At 37.4% G+C, this 20548-nt stretch overlaps 1 protein-coding gene across 4 annotated transcripts in view; it reads right to left on the reverse strand.

Moving 5' to 3' along the window:
- LOC134740975 (serine/threonine-protein kinase 26) overlaps positions 1–20548 on the reverse strand; it is a 121382-nt gene that overhangs the window by 65153 nt on the left and 35681 nt on the right. For all 4 annotated transcript variants that reach the window (XM_063673664.1, XM_063673662.1, XM_063673661.1 and 1 more), the window contains one exon: positions 13982–14206. In XM_063673664.1, coding sequence (XP_063529734.1) covers positions 13982–14206 — 225 coding nt within the window. The remainder of the gene's footprint in view (positions 1–13981; positions 14207–20548) is intronic.

Consider the following 20548-nt stretch of genomic DNA (forward strand, 5'->3'; position numbering starts at 1 on the left):
CACTGGACTGCTCGCCTTCGGCAGATTGCTCATCTTCACATTTTGGAATCTAATTACCTAGAATTAGACCATTTAGGTTCCAAAATGTGAAGATGAGCAATCTGCCGACTGCATAATTTCTATGTTGATGCAATGTATTTCGTGGTTTCGTGGTGGTAGTAGACTATGTAGTTCACCTGAACGTTTGACTCAGTAAAGCACAGGGAATACACGACAAGCTTCGTCACATGCGCTGTGGCCCAACATCTCTGCTTTACGATGAGTTTACTGCGCACTAAACTTGGCACTTACATTCGACTAAGCGAGTAGTTTATATAGCCACGTCAAATTAAGCCGAATATGGGCAAGCAGCGGAAATAATTCGTGTAGTTTTGAAAATTGTTATAGTTATACCTTGTGGTGTCCAGATAAACATACTAAAAGTCCTCGAGGGTGGGGGGTGTGCTGAGGGTGTGTGTGGGGGGGTTGAAGGTTGAAGGTACCTTTTTTCAGATTTTTGTACATATCTCGAATATCTGTAAAAATAGCATTAAAGCAAGCTTAGTCACCTGCTGATCAAAAATAAAACAAACCGACCAAGATCATTTCGGGCCATGCTCAGTGTAGGGTTGAGTAACTGTTTAGTTATCCGTTAAAATAGACTTTTTGCAAAAACTCAAAAACGGTTGACCGATCAGGTTCGTTATGGTTTCCCTTGAAAGTCTTAACTAAGCTATACTTTCACGATTTTTTCCATATTTTTGGACCCATGGTTCAAAAGTTAGAGGGACTCGCATACATTTTTTTTCTTTCAGAGCGAATATTTCATCAAAATTAGTCCAAAAAATATGAAAAAAATCGTGAAAGTAAAGCTTATTAAAGATAAAGACTTTCAAGGAAATCTATAGCGAACCTGATCGGTATAACCATTTTTGAGTTTTTGCAAAAAGGCTATTTTGACGGGCTTAATTTTTTTTAACTACGGAAATACGGAACCCTACACTGAGCATGGCCCGACATGCTCCTGGCCGGTATATTTTTTTATTTTTGATCAGTAGGTGACTAAACTTGCGCATCGGAAGATCAGCGTTGGAAGTCACAAGCAATATGCTGAGATGAGGCCATTTGTCGTTGAACATGTTAATTACGAACATATGTTTTTAAATGTATTGAATTCCAAATCATAATTATGCGATTAATACGCTTCAAAGTGTCCAGGTCAAGATAAACAACGTGGTTATCTGCACAGATATATTATAATGTCGTAGAATATGACATAGACATTACAGCCGCGGTATAAGTAACCCACAGAAGGTTAACTCGATGTGTATACCATACACTTTGTCTGCTTTAAAATTGTTTCTGAGCGTACCCTTTCTGTCTCATCATAATTTGCGAATATCTAGTCATTGCAAACAGAAGAATAGATGAACGGACATTAAAATTACATGAAAATAAAAGAATAAAGATTGCATTAAAAGAACATCAAATATTCAGCAATCTCTTTCAAGCAAAGCATCCCGATATATGAGCGAACCCGGACCTGAGAAATACAGGTGTCATGATCCATCAGCAAGACCATAAGTTTGTCCTTTGTTGTCAATAGTATTGTATTGTATGTACCTATCGTGTACCGTTACCTTTATTACTTTTATTAGCGTGATGATATTGACTATAATAACCCAAAGTCCGATCAGCTTATGGTGGGATAAATTATCTGTGTCGTAATCCTTGAGTGCATTTGCCGTGTAATCCTCACATAACCCGCCGACCCGGGACCGATGAATGCTAACGACCCGGCTGTTCGGCTTGCTTGCCGTATAAAGCGTATTCACTGTTAGAAACGTGCATTTACAGTGACACGGACAAGATGTTCCGGGCCTCTTTTACTTGGACGAAAGCATTGACAATCGCAAGATCCGATATCATCAAGTGGGAGGCACTTGTCCTTTCGGTTACCGTACGCTCGGCTGTCGGGATTTTTGCCCGAATGAGGTGGTCTATGGCTGATTGCTTCTATTTTTTTTTTCGTGAGATAAAGAAATCAGAATCTAGAGTAAGTCTGTACGACAGAGTATGACATTTGTTTTTAACGTTGTAATTATAAGAAGTGACATGTATATTATTCGATTTATTAGCATTATTAATTATATGTAGCATAGCTCGCGTTTGTGTTTTTTGCATGCCAGTGGCTGGTGAAGTATGCATGTGCTTCTAAGTTGCTAAGTCCATCTTTTGTACCATATTTTATGCAAAATAAAGATATTTGATATTTGAATAGAGTACACCATTTCAATCTATTCCAAAAGTCGACTAAAGCTAAGCTATAAAAACAAAATCAAATGATAATCAACAAAAACGCGTAATCATTGAAAAACAAGCAAAAAAAGTTATTTATATCTATCTCTAAAATTAAAAAAGATATTAGTCTGTAAAAACCACTTTTCACGAGGAGGGTGGGGTTGAATCAAAATGTAATTTGATAAAAAGCGGTGAGCGAGTCGAGTCGACGTCATTTGGCGAAAACCTTGAGTTGAATTGAAGCGATCTTTGTGATAATGGATTAAATATAAAGATAAGGCAGGTTACTCGAGGGGTGCATCTGTTTAGAAACTTTCTACTTATCAATCAATTTGTTAAGACTCATTTGCATAGTTTCAGAAGAGGTAAACAAGATTTTGCAGGTAGAGTTTCGAGGTACAATAACAACTGATTTCTGAATTCAATTTCATGCAATATTCGACTTGGAACGAAAATACCTTCGAGATCCCCTTAATCCTCCCTAAAATAGTCAAGTGTTGTTAACAAATTAAATAATTAAAGGAAGAAAATTGTGGCTCGAGCCTACGTGGAAAACAAAAAAATCGTTATCATAAAAGGGAAGGAGGAAAATAATTTCATGTAGGTAAAGCGCGGTTCCTATACGAATCGGATGTGTAGCGAGGCATTGCACGCGGAAATAAGGGCCAATTAAAAGTCCAACTCCGTTCGCATATGAATACTGGATACAATACTATTAACGAACAACTGCGCAGCGTTTCAAAGTAGCAATGTTTTACGAAACAATGAATTTACTATCAGGTGACCTCGTTTGAAGAGATTCACGAGTCACGAGATAACATCGAGATTTTTCTGTTCAAATAATATTATCTCGAATGTTTTTATGATAGAATTTCAAAATATTGTCATGAGGTATATTATTCTACATAACTAATAATAATCTTAAAAGAAGCATTTTTTAACATGATAAAGAACATTATAAGTTTAAGCAATCAAGAATAAATTGACAGTAAACAAGAAAGTTAATTCGAAACAAACTCTTCAACGTTCCCGTCGATTACATATAAACAAGTTTTGACTTAATAAAGGAGTTTGTCGTAGACACCCAATAAGCGGAACGTGAACTTTTGGAACTTGACCTTCCAAGTTCAGAAGCGGGGGCGCCCCACCCCGGTCGCATCCCGGCCCGCATTGCAGGCAAGCCGAGGAATAAAGCACCAGATTACTGAACCCGTGTCAACTAAACTCTTCCAAAAATCCCTTGATCGTATACAAAGAATATGTATTTACTTCGACTATCTGAATACCTTAAGTCGGATCAAAGAAAAGTGAGAAAAAGCTCTTTTTTTTTTAAGGTAATCTGTTTTATCTTTAATATTGGAGGAAGACAATCGCCGTTTACGCCAGGGTTAAAGAGCCCCGGCGTAATGGGATTTATATGATGACTGGCGAACATCAATAAGGCAGAACCTTGACAGGCGGTGTTCATAGAGGCGGAGGTCAAGGTAGCCCTAATGCGTTTACTGCTATGGCCTTGCGCACTTTATGGTCATCGCAGGACCCTAAAGGGGCATTTAATTTCGGGTATAGAATAGAAAATAAAATGCCATATTCATTTTAATGAAAGTAGCTGTTGTTATTTGCAGTTACAAGCGCAACGCTCGGCGGTAACATTTATTTCACCGGGATATTTACCTAAAGGAAATTTGTAGGGAGGGAGACAAAATAATAAATTTTGCTAATATTACAAAACTAGAAGGAGATTTATTTCCTCAATAAATCCCAAGCAATTAACGGAAATGGACCGTATAATTAATGCGTTTGTTTACGCAAAAGTTCCCGTGTTTTGTAGTTTATACGCGGCGTAGTGATCGTACAAATAAATACGTGACCGTGAATTGCACAAATTGTGGTTCAAAAACCTAATCACTCGTAATTTTGTGTTCATTGTCCTGTTTCATTTCAATTAAGAGGAAAGGGGATGGCCGCTTTTCCATACAATCGTAGTCCTCATTTTCCTTTCGGAATATTGACTTAATGGATAATATTTTTGTATAATTTGATGTATATTAACCATAGCTATGCATGCCCCTACGTTTGACGTTTTTCGATGGTTTGAATATTGTAAAAATTAGGAGCAAAAACAGATTTGATACAAATTTTTAAATGCTCCTAACTTTTATAATATGCTTCGATTCGATAATAAAACTACCTATTATAACAGATAAATTGGACTGAAATAAGTTAGATATGCATAATATTAAATACAAAAATAAGTCTACATTTAGGTTACCGGAGATGACTCACATAATCCTGTGTTGTTAAAATTGTAGGCATATATAGGTAAAAACTTGGCATGTGGTTAATAAAATGCCTTGGATTCCATCTAGTGTTTGGTAGTTGAACGCTCGATTCGCGTCACGCAGCGTCGTGGAAATATGGGCATTCGCGGCATTCCGGCCAAGAACTTTTCCAGAATCGTATATCTTGTCCACGAGGTTATTAAATATGAGCTTTACGCAGTACAGATCAAAGTAGCTGTTGTAACTATACAAGTTTCAAGATAGGAGTTTATGAAAGTAAGTAGAGTCTACCCTAGTGAGTCACCAGCGTCCTTCACCTCTGCGCGGATCCGCATTCAGAATTTTACCCACTAAAAGCTCTTGTTATTAAAGACTTGTTATGAATGAAAAGTCATTCATGCGCTTATGAGCTTAAACCGGGAAAGGTTTTAGTATAATTTATAGTTTATGCGATAAAACGTTAGTTGTCTTGATTTCTTCGTGATGTATTTATAGGTTTGTGTGTGTTGTAGGTATTTATGTTTGTTGTGTTACTAACATTCAATAAATCGATGCGAACATAACATGTCATAAATTATGATGTCAATGTCTTTCAAAATCAGTGTTTTCCTCGCACGTAGTTATATTGATAACTCTGTTTAGAATTTTATGTAAACAAATTAATTGTTACGACATTTATTGTTTTCTTTAATATTGTGAAATAACGACTAATGGTGTAACCAAAGAGGTTTTAGGTTAATTGGTTAAAAAATGATTGAGTAATTAAAAAAACAATAATGACAATTGACTTACAGTATTGAATATTTCTGCAAGAAAAAACAAATGATGTCGAGATTGGGCATAATGGGATAGGCAAATGAAGTTCATATAAAGATGCGATGTCAATAGACGGAAGTTTCCCGCAACTGTAACACAAAGAGGTTCATTATCGACTAGCTTCTGATATAATAGAAGTAGTTCGATTACGAACGTAATCCGCAAAGTAATAAACTGGCTAATATGTCGTTGAAGATGTAGCGGCAACACCACTACCTACCTACAACACCACTGGCACCAGAATTAGTTTGTGCTGGCACTGCCGCTATCATTAAAATTAAACCCATTTGGCATACCTAAGCATGGATTGGAGAGCGTAGCTGTCGGCAAATGGTCATATAAGAACAAAAACTAAGTTGTAGCCAACCGCAAGAGGGGCCTAATTTCGATTACGATACTACCGCAACCTTACACAATGCTTTCCCTGTGGAACAAATTGCTAATGCAGAAATTTACAACATACAGGTAATTCTAACAAATAGTAAAGTAGCTTTAGAACGTTACATAGTGGCGTAATCATCTGTCGGAATGTATGAATTCAGATCGACCTGACATACCATTAAAATGTCATCAAACCAAATAGCTAGTCCAAACAATAGTTAGTCCGATCAAACAGAATAATGGTCTAATCAGTTTTATATTGCAGTAAACACACCCCAAGGGCGCAGCGGCCCCGAGTATAGCCGCCGTTCAAACAATGTCACGCAGAAGCCATGGTCATAAAGCTATCTCCACACAACTTGCGAAGGCCTGTCGTAGGTCCTCGGTTCGCGTATACATAAATGTATCACGGCACGCAACTCGTCATCGACGCACATGCATAGAATAGATGTACATACTGCGTCACGACATGATTTATTTTTTTATTTATTTGCCATTTTATTCAAGCAAACAGCATTACAGCTTGACGACAAAAACCTCAATTTGTTCAAACTTCGTATTATGCTGGATACGAAAAGAGTTTTCGTGTACAGGCTAAACCAGTTTCGGAATTATTATATAAATACAAGCTCACGGAACGCGAACGGGATATTACATTATATTCACCATTAAGTTAGGGACTACATTGCAACCGCTAATGTTTATCAACAAAGTTCTGCAGTAAAGCTAATTTTAGGAGACAAATGTGCCAAGTTTGTCCTATTTGAAGAAGGGAAAATCTATGATCGTGAGCCGACACTTAGTACATTTACTAATGAAGCTATATGTTTCCTCCCCATCTGTTATTAGTAGTAGTAGTAGTAGTAGTAGTAATCACTTTATTGTACACAACACAGGTTTACAAAAATAAATTACAGTAATGGAAGTACAAAGGCGAACTTATCCCTATAATGGGATCTCTTCCAGCTAACCTTCGAGTAGATGAGTGGAAAACTATAGCCAGGTCAGATAGACAAACTTACAGGATGTACAAATTAATATTAAAAAAAGAAATAACACTATACATTAAAATACATAAAATACATACTAGCATAACTCGTGTATCATAAGCATCGATACGCCAACGTATCTATTTTCGATGCTTGCACAGTATTCCTACGCTGGTATGTTAGCCGTAACAAAATTCAATAAGGAAGAATTTGATATTTTATACCTACATTAGGAAATTAATATGTATAATATGTATTGGCTTCACATATTATCCAAACCATAAAAATCTACCAATAAAGAAATTGTACATATTAGGTGTGGATGTTGCAAATTTAAGTAGATACGGCATGCAAACGCTAGATTGTATTTTGCAAGGTACGCATAACAACATCATTGGAAAGTGTGTCAAGATTGCAATAGCAACGTGCAGTGCCGCCGGTGTACAAAGCGGGGAAATGCAACACATCAAACCATTACGCTGAGTACTTAGTTGGCTTCCGCATGTCAAAGCGAAACTGTCACTTTTTTTTCTGTATTAATTTACTTACGCGGGCAAACTTGGAATCTGATTTATAAATTGGGTGAGGGAATTGAATAAAAGAAATACATGATAAATTAAATAGGGAATATTACGCGAAACTCTGCGTAGGGGACGCCACTACCACAATCTGAGGGTACCACGAAACAAGAAAATCAAAATTTCGTTATCTAACATTTCATTTCATTTCATTTCATTTATTCCTTGCTTAGTGTGTGTACAAAAGATCTTATGCATAAATCATTACATGTCTCAACACAACCCTGTGAGGGTATTGCAATACATTTAAGAGCTAAGAACTAAAGTACCTATACAGAATAACATTTAATGTACAAAATGTAATAAGTTAGGCATTTGAAAATACATTTAAAATAAATTTAAAAATATGACCTAATATAATTTATTTAATATAATTTTAATTTAATTTAAATATTTCTTAGGCAATTGTTAGGCATTAAAATATAATTTCCATTGATTTATCATTATTTTATATAAGAATATAATGTTATTAAGAGAAGTGACAATCTGACAACATCTATGACCAGTTTCAATATCTTGGCTCATCATTTTGTAGATATTCCGCGACGGTATAGTAGGCTTTTTCCACAAGAAATTGTTTCAAAATACGTATAAAATTGTTATAGTTAGGTTCAGTTTTTATGTGGTTCGGTAATTTGTTAAAAATCCTTATTGACGTGGGATAAGGTCCATTTTTATGTATCGCTAAATTAGATGATATTTGTATTAAATTACTTTTGGAACGAGATTCAAAACGACGAGGTACATCTCCGACTTTAGTGAACATTTCTGGGTTATTTTTTACAAATTTACATGATTCTAAAATATAGATACAAGGTAAGGTTAGAATACCAAGGTTTTTAAAATATGGTTTGCAGCTTTCTGGGTGTTTAGTGTTTGAAAGTATACGGATAGATTTTTTTTGTAAAATGAATAAATCTGGTGCGTCAGTGCTGTTGCCCCATAGGATCACGGCATAGCTAAGCCACGCGTACGCGAAAGCGTAATACGCCGATAAGGCGGTCTGTAGGTTGGTGGTCCTTTTTAGCTGTCCTAGTGCATAATTAAATTGGCTGTATTTTGTTTTTATTTTTTGTACGTGATCTTTCCAATTTATATGGGTGTCGATAGTGATGCCGAGAAGTGGGAACGTGGGGACGCATTCTAGTTCCATGCCGTCGAAGGAAAAATTCATGCCTAATTCGATTTTTTGACGGGGCCTAAATTGCATTATTTTTGTCTTGGTAAAATTTATTTCTAAATTGTGGTCGTTCATCCACCTCACAATGTTTGTAAGAATTTGATGTAATTTGTCATTGAGGTTTATATTATTTTTACATGATAGTAGCAAGGAGAAATCGTCTGCAAACATGACACAAGTTTCGGAGAAAGATCTTGGGAGGTCATTTATGTAAATGATAAAAAGCACGCATCCAATAACGCTTCCCTGAGGGATGTCTGTCACTCTTGCATATTCGAGCGATAAAGAGGCAGATAGCGAAATTTCGGATTCGCGTTTCCCGGTAGGTCCTCTGTAAACAAACTGCTTTGATGCATCAATGTGATATTTTATTATCTCTAAAAACTGTTAAATGTGCAGTATAAAGTTACTCTATGGTTTACTAAAAAGGCCTGCACTCTGGTGGCAGAACATTGCAGTAATATCCCCCTATCAGTGTGCTAAATTTTTAGGACAAAGACAGTTTTGTATACTTAGGAAATTGGTAGTAGTCAGCATCAAATTAACCGCAGAACACTAATTCTAGGGATAATTGTAGTAACATAGGTAAATAGCAACCAATAACAAAAAAGGCAGTTAGATATTAAATCATTTTCCTCTCAGAATTGTAAATTTATAAAACAATAATAGAGAAAAGCATGAAAGTTAAACAGAACTATGAACAGTGCAGCGGAACACGCGAAAGAATATTTATGTGCTTGAAATGAAATTCTACTCAGAGAAATATTTCCAAGAAAAATGGTACCTACTGAAAGTAAATTTAACTGCATTTGATCACCATGATAATGACGGTGGTCTTATATTGCATCCGTTGCAAAAGAAAAATAAATGAAAAGTAATTAAAAACAGTGCACAGAATGAATACCAGTTTTCATCAGTAGGACAAAGGCGTAATTTTCTTTGCATCCTTTACTGGTCCGTTGCTGATGTAAGCCAACGCAAAGCAATCGTATTAGCTTTGTTAACGGTCAGAGTGTGGGATAATAAAGAACTGAGTATCGATCATAACTGTCCAGGCAATGAAATAAAACTATGAAAACGGATTTTATCGCGTATATTGAATTGTCCAGACAATATTCTGTCCTGGCAGAACGCCACACATTCTAGACTCTCGATTTAATAATGACCAAGTACTTTCGGAAATTGACTTATTATCGTTTTCATTGTTCCCGTATTTCTATAAAAAGATCTATAAAAAGAATATGAATACTTTTTTTAGAAAGGCCTCCTAAAAACTAAACATCGGCAGAGAACAATTGAAGTAGCTATTAGACAGTGTTGTTGTTAGTAAATTCGTTTGCGTTACCGCCCACGAGCCTTTACTCATCTTGTCAAGCATGAAGAATGGAAACGGAGTATGATAAATGTGTTGCCGGTGTCCCGCTTCCAACAACTCTATAGGTTTGGGTATGATCAAGTTTGCTAAACAACCATCGACATCTCTTTAACGCAATCCCTCGGTCTAAAATATTTACTTACTTACGCTTTTACTATTTATTTTATTTAAATCATTTTAGCTAAGTTTAAACCACCGGCGTTTGTTCGAGCTGGAATTTGGTAGATTCGGTATCATGGTGCTGATCTCATGATGCAGTGAGAAACCTCGAGCTTGGGGGCTGATGGGCTTAGCTAACCGTCATGAATTTAACTTTGTGTGAATCTGAATCGAGAATAAAAGAAGAATAAGAATGCATCTAATTAGCCACTTGATAGCAACAATACCCAGTAGTTCCATAAATATTTCACAATATAATCGAATACCACAAATATGACAACGAGCAAGTAATTGAGAGTTATAATTAATATTTCCTCCTACCATCTACACAAAGTCCTGTACCACTTAAATGAATGAAATGTCCATTTAAAAGTCGATTAGCTAAATTGGCTAACTATTTAATTATCCCATCAAAATGTTTCTTATAGGAAGATTTGGCGATAAACGTAGATCTAGTAAGCTATAAGGTTGTTATTCTCAACGCTTATTGAACACGTAAGCGAACCAGTTTTGTAACAAGATTTGTAAGTTTTTTGACGATATCAGTCCATTCAACTTTGCTGGAAGGCGGGTCAAATGTTACTAGAAAGTCTAAAAACCTTTGTAGGTTTTTAGACAAATTGGTACAGTTAGCAGCAGAAGATGCTAAGCGGGCGAGGTGTTCAAAATGATCTTGACATGCTCTTATTCTCTTAACAATAAAGTCGCGTCAAGATCATTTTGAACACGTGGCCCGCTTAGCAACTTCTGCTGCTGACTGTACCTCCGAAATTCCTAAATTGCGACAAAGAAACTAACTAACTAAAGAAACACAGGATGTCAAAAATCCATACTGAAGGTGTAAGGTCTGTGATTTTATTCCGCATGGCTTTGGCAAGTTGTATAGTTAATAAATTGCGTTTAAATATTCATTATTTGTGTATACCTATAACACAAGAAATTTAAGTTATTTTGGTATTCAATTGTCCTGTTGTATATTTTTTTAGGATTATTCCCTATATTATAATCAATGTTACACATTTTACTTAGTGACTTATTATGGTACGACTCAGGCGCAAGCTCGGTACCTCGGTAGCATGAATCTAGTATAACTGGATCGGTCATGAGGAGTGGGGGAAAATGACCGAACGGGATAGACTTATGTATCTTTCAGTAGGAGTAGCAGAGAAAGCGCTGTTATTGTTTGTCCTTGTCATAGTTTCACTTTTCCACCGCTGCCACAACCGAGGTTGTGGCAAACAAATAAGTACGTGACATGTCATGTTTGTTCGTTGCTTGTTTAATTGTTGTTGTTTTGTATGAAATTGTACTTTCTCTTATGAAATATAGTGATGATTAGCGTCTTGAATGCTTGAACTTTGATAAAATACTGGTGAATTGTTCTGTAATCGGCTGTAATAGCCGCTCTGAGCAAAAATATAAGATCATAACCTTTCACACGTAAGTACGGTATTTTACACCTTCCTCTTAACGCAATATGTGAGAATAACATCGTAAAATTACGTTACACTCAAAGCAATGTAGAATCAAACGATTTCAATAAAAATATCACAATTATTTACGCAAATTAACAAAACATTATTTGTAAAATTATCCGCCCAAATTACGTAGGTAGGTAGGAGTCGGAGTTCAGCCATTTTTAAACTTCTTCTTAATTTAGCTGCATAACAATCATGTTAGGGATACCAGATGAAAATATCATAATTTTATGGGTAATTTTGACCTCGAAGTTTTTTCGTACTTCTAATTCCAAAAAATAAATAAACAAATGTTGTGAAGATTAAATGTGGTGTACATTAATTGGTGTGATTGCGATTTGTGATTTCTTTAAATTAAAACCCATAATACATTTTATTTACTAAACATGTTTAGTTTTGTACCACCTGCGCGAATTATAAGAGGTATTTCATTGTTTATACGCCTAAAAAGAGCGACCCATTGACATTTTGTTTAACAATTTTTTAATACCGTCAAACAAGCTAACTTTGCCTCCAGGGTAATCGCCCCAACGTGATATCAAATATTGGGGTAATTTTTACCAATATGGTATCCCCACGTTTATGACGTCATCTATGTCTATCCCTTACGGGCGCACGCGTATAGCTGGTCTATGTAATGCTAGGTCTATGCTCGGTAGGCTATTGCAAATAACAGCCCACCTTGTGAATGTAGTGGGTCTAAACTAAACGTCCAACCGGTTCGTGTTTGTGTCGTGTTCTGACCCCGAAGAGTTCGTGACGGACACCGTTTTAATCCACCAGTACAGCACGCAAACGAAAACGCGTTCGGGTGAACGTTCTCAGAGGTAACTTGGCTACAAATTTCTTGGCAATCAAATGGATCGTTACGTGTACGTTATGGCAGCAATGTGCCCACGTAACGGAGACTGTGTATATTTTAGGTCATATGTAAATCTTACTAAACCACGAGCTTTCTCAATTCTACAAAAAGTTGTTTTGTTTAATGAAATTCTCATGTCGATATGTTCTTTAAAGTATTTGTCGGACTAAATTCCTGCGTCGAAATCGTAAGGATTATAATATCGCGTAGAAACTAGACAAAAAATCATCATGAATTTGGCAACACATGCACGCACGCGTGGAATTAAAGAAAAAGGAATCCTGTTAAATCACAAAAGATGTCAAGAACACATTCAGTTTCATAAATACCTATATGCTTAAACAAGGTTAGTCTTCAAACACAAAAGTAGGCGACACAATGTCATGAACAACAGCTATGTAAATTTGATGACGAGTATTTTCGGTTTGTACTTATTAGACTACGACTAAGACTTGCACTGGAATTTTCACTAAATTATGATATTTCTTCGGGAGTTTTTCGATACAAGCACATACCGTATGTTTAACCAGATGTAATGTGTTTGTCTCTCAAAAGACCAGTAGTACTGGTTTGTTTGTTAAATGGAATAAATAGCACACAAACATTACTAGCGAAACGCGCTGTACATAGTTATTATAGAGCCCGTCAAATCCGAAGGGTTGTATTCGGAGCTTATTCGGAGCGTATGATCAGTGCTAGTTATTCAACGTATACAACCCCAATTACCCAGACAATGATTGATACCGCACGCAGCGAGACCGTCACGATAACGCCTTATACATTCCCATTACTTATTCAAACCAGGTTAAAGTGACTTGAACCAGTGTAACTGTGACCACGACATCCATAAAAACTACGCGTAAATGCAGTCAGCATTATGTTGGCGTGTTTGGGCAGTAAACTATGGGAATTACAGTCCTGATGTATTCCACGCGGTTTGTATCGCGATGCAATCTAGCCTTACATGTTATCGGACTTCATGAAGCCAGGTACGGACTTTGAATATCCGATGTACTTCACTAGACACGGAAACCTACTTCCATTCCATAGGCACGTAAACGGGGAAAATGTAACATAAAATAGTCAGTTTTATAAATAGAATTAGTCCATTGGAAGGACATATCGAAAGAGTTGTAGTTAAGAGAAAAGTTAACGATGACGCAAGCAAATCAATGGATCGCTCTCCTATGATACTGACAAGATAAACGAATCGCTTCAAGACAGCTTTGCCACAAACCATTAAAATCAAATATCTTTAAAAATCTGAAGTCTAGTATAACACTTTATCACGGCAAAGTCGGTGTACAGCTTAGACGGACTCTACGGTATAGACATAGAATATCTGACAAGGTTAGAACTTGTGTAACTCACTGCTATTGAGATCAGAACATAGTCATAAAGAATATGGGGCATTTTCTATGAAAAGGGACCTTATTGTCGATGGCGCTTACGCCGCACAGCTTCGCGCGGCATTGTATTTATTTTGGAGCATCGTTAATAATGGCGTAAGCGCCATCGACAATAAAGTCCCTTTTTATAGAAAATACCACATATATGCTTTAGCCACAGAATAACTGATAGTACTCTTTAGCTAGGCTTACCTTTAAGTAGGATCCATAGTATTTCGTGACGTACGGGCTGTCGCACTGCGACAGCACCATGATTTCCTGCTGTATGTCTTCGATTTCATCTTCGGCTTCTTCCAAGTCAATTATCTTTATGGCGACCACCTGCTGCGTCCTGTTGTCGACGCCTTTGAACACCTCGCCGAATGAGCCCTTGCCGATCTTCTCTTGTTTCGTGAAGATCAGCTCGGGATCGACCTTCTGAAAAACAGAAACAAGAATATGAATTGATTGAATTTGTTAAACTATTCATTCAAACAAACAGAACAGAAGTGTGTCAGGGTCAGGTAAGAGGATTGTGTTGCTGTTAGGTTGATACCGAGATTACTAAACCTAAACTACTAGAAACCGTTTTAGCAAACGCCAACCTTTCCAATATATCCTTGTGATTGTTTGATCATTGTTTCTATGAATATACGCCATGAATGCTTTAACCACAGATTGGATAATGTATTTAGTGTGGGTTTCGAGCGTGGTTCAGCAGACAGCGATAGCGACAGTCGCATACACGTATAACAGTTTGTTGAAAATGAAATTACAACCATCACTGCAATTTGTTAGCGTAGGCGTTGTGTATTCTACGAAAATTGGTACTAATTTTCAATTAGATCCAAAGCTTGTTTCGAACCATGACAAGCCACAACGCAAATCATGCGTCGTAATTAATCAATGCTAAAATAATGAACAATCATAGACTACAAACTTTAAGGCTGGTTGTACATGCAAAATCGGTTCATAAGGCTAGTTATACACTATAATTATTTTTCAAGTAAAGATATATATATATACGCGATAAAAAAAAAAAAAAAAAAAAAAAAAAACTATGCCGGCTCCAACCCTACACCACGGACCCGAGAAGATTTAATTCCCTCCTAAATTGTAGGAGGGTATCCCAATATGGGACCGGCAACAAACTCGGCGGGACACATCTTTTCAAAACATCAGAATGTCCAGCCTCATCCAACACTACGGTCTCACAGTCTATGTCTCGCTTGCTCCTTTATCAGGTGGACTACAGGATCCCAAGCTGGTGGTAGAGAAAAGCCATCTTCCCTATTAAAGTTTGGATATTTCTTAATCTCAATGGCCTCGCGCAGCATTCTGGGTATGTAACGCTTCTCCTTGGCAAGAACCAGAGGCTTATCAAACTTGATTGAGTGATTGGCTTTATCCATGACATGCTCACAGACAGCAGACCTAGGTCGACGGTGCTTGACATCAGCTATGTGTTCCTTCACCCGACTGGAAATGCTCCGTTTCGTCTGCCCGACATATGATAGGCCACACTCACAGTCCAGCCTGTACACTCCTGCAGTTTGTAGAGGGGTATTGCATTTTTACAGGCCTCAGGAATTGTGACATCTTCTTCATTGGCTTGAAATATGTTTTTATAGAAGCACGCTTCAAGATGTGGCTGATCCTGTCCGTGACCCCCCTGACAAAAGGCAGAATGGCAGGATATGTATAGGAGGATATGTGATGACCAGCATCTGGCCGCGGAGCTCCAGCATGCCAGGCGCGCGCTCCAGGCAAACGAGCTCAGGATACCGCGGGTCAACCAGAGGTCCCACATTAAGATCCCCACAGTTGAGCGCAGGCCTGCCATTCTGCCTTTTGTCAGGGGGGTCACGGACAGGATCAGCCACATCTTGAAGCGTGCTTCTATAAAAACATATTTCAAGCCAATGAAGAAGATGTCACAATTCCTGAGGCCTGTAAAATGCAATACCCCTCTACAAACTGCAGGAGTGTACAGGCTGGACTGTGAGTGTGGCCTATCATATGTCGGGCAGACGAAACGGAGCATTTCCACTCGGGTGAAGGAACACATAGCTGATGTCAAGCACCGTCGACCTAGGTCTGCTGTCTGTGAGCATGTCATGGATAAAGCCAATCACTCAATCAAGTTTGATAAGCCTCTGGTTCTTGCCAAGGAGAAGCGTTACATACCCAGAATGCTGCGCGAGGCCATTGAGATTAAGAAATATCCAAACTTTAATAGGGAAGATGGCTTTTCTCTACCACCAGCTTGGGATCCTGTAGTCCACCTGATAAAGGAGCAAGCGAGACATAGACTGTGAGACCGTAGTGTTGGATGAGGCTGGACATTCTGATGTTTTGAAAAGATGTGTCCCGCCGAGTTTGTTGCCGGTCCCATATTGGGATACCCTCCTACAATTTAGGAGGGAATTAAATCTTCTCGGGTCCGTGGTGTAGGGTTGGAGCCGGCATAGTTTTTTTTTTTTTTTTTTTTTATCGCGTATATATATATATCTTTACTTGAAAAATAATTATAGTGTATAACTAGCCTTATGAACCGATTTTGCATAATCAATGCTAAGTCTTTTGCAGTACAACCAGAGAAACGTTAATAACAAAGACTGCTAGTCTCAATACAAAGCTACGTTCCTAATCTTTGTTGTAGACATACCTATGATAAATATACATATTTAGTAAGACCCTTACCGGTCAATTCGAACAACGTGATAATTAGTAGATACGAGAACAATACGAGATCTAATAGATACGTTATAGTTTAGTTCTCAACTAGTTATCTTTTGCAGTTCGATTCGAGAAACCAATTGTCATTTCACGCTACAATTATTGTGACGTTTTGGGATATCCATTAGATATCCATTGGATGTCTAAGTAATATTTTAACCTTTTGAACGCCAAGCATTGACGTAACTCGACGTGACACCGCAATGAAGCAAAATAAAACCTTAGAGAACAATAGTGATTACAAAACAGGATATCGATATTTTCACTGATTTCGTTTTTGACATACTTAGATTAGAAGAACCACTACACAGGTGTTTTACAATATAATATTAGATAATTCTGGCTTTTAGCTCTACTAAAAACCTTTAAATAACGTATTTAAATATCAAAATGTACTTGTAACTTCCACTCAAATCTCTCAATAATGCCACATCACTACTTGGTGGTGACGTCAGGCATCGGACGTGAAGTGCCGTCATGGGCGCACGGAACACTGATAAGCGCGCGTTACTCAGAGATGTGCAAACCCGTTGTCGATTATTATTACCTACTAATTAGCAAACTGCAGTATCGTTACAATAAAATAAATGCATAAGGGGTTACATTATCACAAAAGATCAGTACCGTCTTTCAAACCAAGTTGTTTAAATTAAGCACGAAAACAAGTACCGTAACAGCACAAATAGCAGTTATTTTAGCAAAAACAACTCCTATTACAAAATGTATGGGATTAAGCCATATCTATTATTGATGGCGCTAGCGTGTTTGTCGGAACTGCGCGAAACGATTTCTATTAGGAGATTGTTACTTTCATATAATAATATTATTCCTCCATGACTCGGTCACATCACTAGGCGACGTCAAGTGCCGTTTTTGGCGTGGCTAGCTATGATATTTACTGGGTAAGTCGTATTATAACATAATGTTGTTTTTTTTTAACCTTCTATTCATAGTTGAATTGTAATAAAGTTATACAATAAAGTAGAAGGGCAAAATAAAATAATGCAAATACAAACAAAGAAATATAGTTATTTATTAAAGAGTCTTTGATAAATTAAGTTTGGACGGCAAATGACGTCGGCGGCGTGAGTGGCACAAAATGTCGACGACGTGATTTACCGTCTTTGGCGGTCAAAAGGTTAAGCAAATCTTAAAGAGATCGTTCAAGAGGTAGGTAGGTAGAGTAGTAGATTCGGAATCGCAGAAATGTAAAATTTGACATGACTTTCTTAAATATCTCGTTATCGTTTCTGTTTCATATCTAGTGGATATCTAGTTTAGGTATATCTAGATCATTCTTCGAATTGGCCCGTTAGATCCCACCGTAAATCCGCCTGCATTTCACTCGTACTTATTCCTACATGTACAGGCGCGAGCGAGACGCGAACACATGGTAACAAAATGACATCATTTTGACATCAAAACGTAAGTTCGAATCGGACTCCAGAGTTCAAAGCGCTATGCAAAACATAAAAAGCGATGGGTGGTGCGGGGTGACATCATCTAGAATTAAATATGGAGATTGACAATCTTCATTATTGAATTGTCTTCGAGTTGAATGTAATAAACACTCGCGTACTGGTACCTACATGTATAACGGTTCTTTCTACGTAATAGGATGTTCGAAGCGTTGATTGATTTATTCATAGAGCGGTATAAAATATTCATACACACGACCAACCCGGATAATTGAGTTTTATACATTTTTTTTAAAATATCAAAGGGTTTGCGGACACTTTTTTCATGTGTATTGTGTTACATAACGATAGAACCGAAAGAGATATGAAATAAGTATCAAATACCTACTAATCACTGTTTGCGCGAATGTTTGTCCTACACGGAATCGGGATTATTCAATCAATGAACTTTTCTGTATGCGCCAATTGTATGTACCTATCTCTGTTTGGTCCTATGGTTGACTGATAGAGAATGCCATTTGGCATTAAGTCCGTTATTTGTACATTGTTGTTTTATTTTGTGCAGCTGTTCGGGGAGCTGGGGCGTCGCCTGCGGGAGAGGGGTCTCGACCCCCGCTCCGGGTCGTTCCTGGCGCAGAGGTTGTCCATCGCGGTTCAACGCGGAAACGCAGCAAGCGTGATGGGCACCTTTGCGTCGGGAGCGATGCGGGGTGGGTTGTTCGACTAGTTTTAGTTAAAAAATGACCACCCCCCCCCCCTTTATCTCCGAAACTACTGGGTCTAAAATTTTGAAAAAATACACAAAATAGATCTTTACCTATATATTACAGGAAAACCTATTAGAAATTGCAGTCAAGCGTGAGTCGGACTTAATTACTTAGTTTTTGATCCGACCCCTAGGGTTCCGTACCTCAAAAGGAAAAAACGGAACCCTTATAGGATCACTCGTGCGTCTGTCTGTCTGTCTGTCACAGCCTATTTTCTCCGAAACTACTGAACCAATTAAGTTGAAATTTGGTACACATATGAAAGTTTGTGACCCAAAGATGGACATGTAACGTAAACATATTAATTTTAAACACGGGGGCCACTTTTGGGGGGTAAATGAGAAAATTAAAAAATAAAGTTTGTCAAACTATATCGTGTTACATATCATATGAAAGAGCTCTTTGTGAGAATCTCAAATATATTTTTTTTTTATAATTTTAAAGTCAATAGTTTAGAAGTTATTCAAGAAAATAGGCAAAAAATGACCATTCCCCCCTTTATCTCCGAAACTACTGGGTAAAATTTTTTGAAAAAAATACACAAATTAGATCTTTACCTATTGATCACCGGAAAACCTATTAGAAATGAGCAGTCAAGCGTGAGACGGTCTTAATTACTTCGTTTTTGATCCGACCCCTACCGGGTTTTTTAAAGACATTTCACTCACGTTTCACATAAAAAATACATTGTTTAAATTGTGTAATGTACGGAACCCTTGGAACGCGAGTCCGACTCGCACTTGGCCGGTTTTTACCCTTTGGGTACGGAACCCTAAAAACAGAATAAAATAAATATTTAAGTGGGGCTCCCATACAACAAACGTGATTTTATTGCCGTTTTTGCGTAATGCTACGGAACCCTTCGTGCGCGAGTCCGACTCGCACTTGGCCGGTTTTTTTTTATTAGATAGAGTGATTTAAGAGGAAGGTTTATATGTATAATACATCAGCATTGCACCCGTGCGAAGCCGGGGCGAGGCGGGTCGCTAGTTTACATATAATTGAAGGCCTTTACAGTTATCTTATCCCAAAAAAAGTGTTTGACCTTTACCGTCTTTGTATGGATTTCGTTACTGGAATGAATAGTTGTATGTTATGTTTAAGGGCTTATTACACTTTGCTAAATTTAGGATTCTAAATCATTTAGAACCCTAAATTAGTAAAGTGTTATCGCGTTTAGCAAGTAAGGATATCCTAATTAGGGGCAAGGATGGTTTCTGACAAGCTGAATGATTTAGCATCCTAGTTAGGATAGGTGTAATAATATTCAGTCGCCTCGCACACCTGACGGCGGGCGGACGTGTCTAAATTTAGAACTGTCGTGACTAAATAACCCCTCGTTCCTACAGAATATTTTTACTCTACAGCGTCATATAGATTCTCAGTTGAATGCAAAACCTCTTGGCATTTAGCTGACATTGCCGCACGAGTCAAGGCTCCGGACATTGATTACCTACCGCTAGATCCACTATTGAGAAGAATATACGATGAAATGCTCTCACCAGGCATGAACGTTTTTACTATTTCAGGCATGACAAATTATAAACTGAAATAGATATCATACACTAAAGAAAACGTGACCAAGTCTACCGGTGGCCGAGGCGGAAATCGAATCCGCGTCTTTAGCTTACGCGGTGGACTTGGTCACTTTAGTGTATGATATATAAGTATTTTAGTTTCTAATTATAAAAAAAAAAAACAAATCAAAAAAATAGTTCATAAAATAATTTGATTTGTTCCCTATGACAAATTACTGATTTAAAACACTTGCGCGAATTATATTCTATTCTATATTCTATAGGAGCATAGAATTATGTATATATACATTGCATCTATTTTAAACGGTATTTTCAACG

This window comes from Cydia strobilella, chromosome 4, assembly GCF_947568885.1.
Source record: "Cydia strobilella chromosome 4, ilCydStro3.1, whole genome shotgun sequence".
NCBI lineage: Eukaryota > Metazoa > Arthropoda > Insecta > Lepidoptera > Tortricidae > Cydia > Cydia strobilella.